This window comes from Belonocnema kinseyi, chromosome 9 (assembly GCF_010883055.1).
Source record: "Belonocnema kinseyi isolate 2016_QV_RU_SX_M_011 chromosome 9, B_treatae_v1, whole genome shotgun sequence".
NCBI classification, from domain to species: domain Eukaryota; kingdom Metazoa; phylum Arthropoda; class Insecta; order Hymenoptera; family Cynipidae; genus Belonocnema; species Belonocnema kinseyi.
Genome location: NC_046665.1, coordinates 30691066 through 30693196, shown reverse-complemented (window position 1 = coordinate 30693196; position 2131 = coordinate 30691066). Strand labels below are relative to the sequence as shown.

The following is a 2131-nucleotide window of genomic DNA, read 5'->3' as shown; positions in this document are numbered from 1 at the left end:
AAATTGTTGGAAAAGAATGAAGGATTTAAAATCATCTATCATCTTAAAGTAATTTTTTATTCGAATTTACCGCGCTTGTATCGAAAGATTTCGATTATTCGATTGTTCGTATTCGATTGTTAGCAATGAAGCTAGGTACCACTGTAAAGATAAATAATAGTGAAAAGTTCTTTTTTAGCGTTTGTTAGTTTGTATCGTAGCACTGTGGATCTCAGAGCATAATCTAACGTGCAGCTCTGCACAAGTGTGCAGTTCTGAATGGAAAGTGTGCAGCTCCGAATTTGTGTTGGGGAGGTACTTTTGAAATTATTTTCAATTAATCAACTTCGAATAAAGTCAAGTGAAACGTAGGGGAGGAGCGAATGATTTCCTTTTTTTTTTTTTTTAGTTTTCGTGTAAAGGCTGGGCCGTGCAGTTCTGAAATTTGCTTAGATTATGCTCTGGTGGATCTACTTCGAAAAAAATATTTTCACTCAAAAAGACACAGGTAAGTTTTTCCAAACTAATTTATTATAAAACAAAGCGATAAAATGACGGTAATGTTTTGAAGAAAGTGCAAAATTAATTTTTAGCTTCTGAAGATTTACATCAGTGTATTCGAGGAAGTGTCGTCATTTTGAACACATGTAGTATTTATTCGAATAAATCAAATGTTTTCGAGCTTCTAGAATTTTATATTTTCTAACATGAATAGTGAAAATACAGATTAACTTATACAAAATATGTAAGTCTTCGGATTGGTCACGTTATAGGTTAAATGCTTTTAGAATTTCTTGAACATAACCTTACTTTTTTAATTTTATTCTACGTACCCCATGTACGTTACAGTCAAACAAAAATCGTTCCAAAAGAATATTTAGAAGATTATAATTATACTATTTAATCTGATGTTTTCTTCTATATTGTTAAGGAAATAATGTTATGCTTTAAATTAAATAAATCATATTTTAGTATGTACTCTCACGGAAGTTATATTTAATAAACAATGATCGCTTTAGTGTGAATACAGGGAAATGAATTTAGAATTTGTTCGTACATTCCAATTGGTGGAATTTATTGAAAAAGGTCCTAAAAAGGTGAGACGTGTGGACTGTGTTCCAACCAAATGGATACGCTATAACAGCATTAAAAAAAGATATGTCTCAAAGTTCATGCCTCCACCGTACGACACCGATGAAACTAATGCAATTTTACACAAATTGGTTGAATGCGAGTTGGACGCACCAGATCATTGGCCGGAGTACACTATAAAGCTTGTTGGTGATGGACGTGAGTAATAATTAAATATTTTTTTAATTAAAATTTTATTTAAATTAAACAAACGATGTGCTATCTTAACCTTTCAAAAATACCATAAAAATTGGCATTCGAAATAATTTGTAATGATCATTGCCAAATAAAAACCTAAAATCTAAATGGTCATTACAATTTTTCCAAAGTCGATAATTCTTGATATAAATTCTTGATTTTAATTCAAATAAAAGCCTAATATATAAGTGCTGATTATAATTTTTTTAAATCGATAATTCTTGATTTTTAATTCTAGATACATTTTATTGGATACTTTTGTCGTTCTTAAACTAACTTATTTTAACTTTAATACAGAAACTTATTATGAAGCAGTTAACAAGTTAAAGAAGTTAAATACCCAAGAGTATGTGTACAGCAGTGGATCAAAAATTCATTCAAAGGATAAAGCTGCTGCTGTCGCCAAGGAAATAAGAGCCAGAGAAAGCATTCCGAACCTAAAATCGATTTTGGCTGTACCAACCCTTAAGAAAAATTTTGAGCCATGCAAGAAAATTTTACAAACATCTACTGAAGGTAATTATTGTCTGTTTTGAAGCATACTTAATATTCCTTATTCTAACTAAATCTTCAATATAAGATTCAAACAAATTGTCTGGTAATTCTAAAAAAATATGTAATGCTAAACATTATTTTGTACTGGAATTTTCCGATACTTTCTTCATTTTACATGTATTCTATGGTGATCCAAAAAAACGCTTTTTGAGCTACAGGGAAAGACACGAAATAAAATCATACTAATAAATTTCATTTCCAAACCACACCCACCCTCCCCGCAACGCTCCAATATGACCCAAAAATAAAAATAAAACAACATTTTTAC

The 2131-nt window shown here is 30.3% G+C and overlaps 1 protein-coding gene across 2 annotated transcripts; it reads left to right on the top strand.

The window, feature by feature from the left end:
* The first annotated feature begins 141 nt into the window (after positions 1-141).
* On the top strand, positions 142-2076 carry LOC117180155. Of its 2 annotated transcripts, none has more exons than XM_033372502.1 (3): positions 142-487; positions 1010-1269; positions 1606-2076. In XM_033372502.1, exons 1-3 carry the CDS (start codon positions 363-365, stop codon positions 1842-1844), a joined length of 624 nt encoding a protein of 207 aa, XP_033228393.1. In that variant the 5' UTR covers positions 142-362; the 3' UTR covers positions 1845-2076. The 2 variants fall into 2 exon arrangements, with proteins under 2 accessions (XP_033228393.1, XP_033228395.1); XM_033372504.1 differs by having other exon boundaries at positions 152-487; positions 999-1269; positions 1606-2073.
* Positions 2077-2131: the final 55 nt, after the last annotated feature.

Coding starts and splice junctions, on each gene's coding strand:
- LOC117180155 (XM_033372502.1), top strand. CDS start 363: ATGATTTCCTTTTTTTTTTTTTTTAGTTTTCGTGTAAAGGCTGGGCCG. Junction 488..1,009: donor TTTCACTCAAAAAGACACAG/GTAAGTTTTTCC, acceptor GTGTGAATACAG/GGAAATGAATTTAGAATTTG. Junction 1,270..1,605: donor AAAGCTTGTTGGTGATGGAC/GTGAGTAATAAT, acceptor ACTTTAATACAG/AAACTTATTATGAAGCAGTT.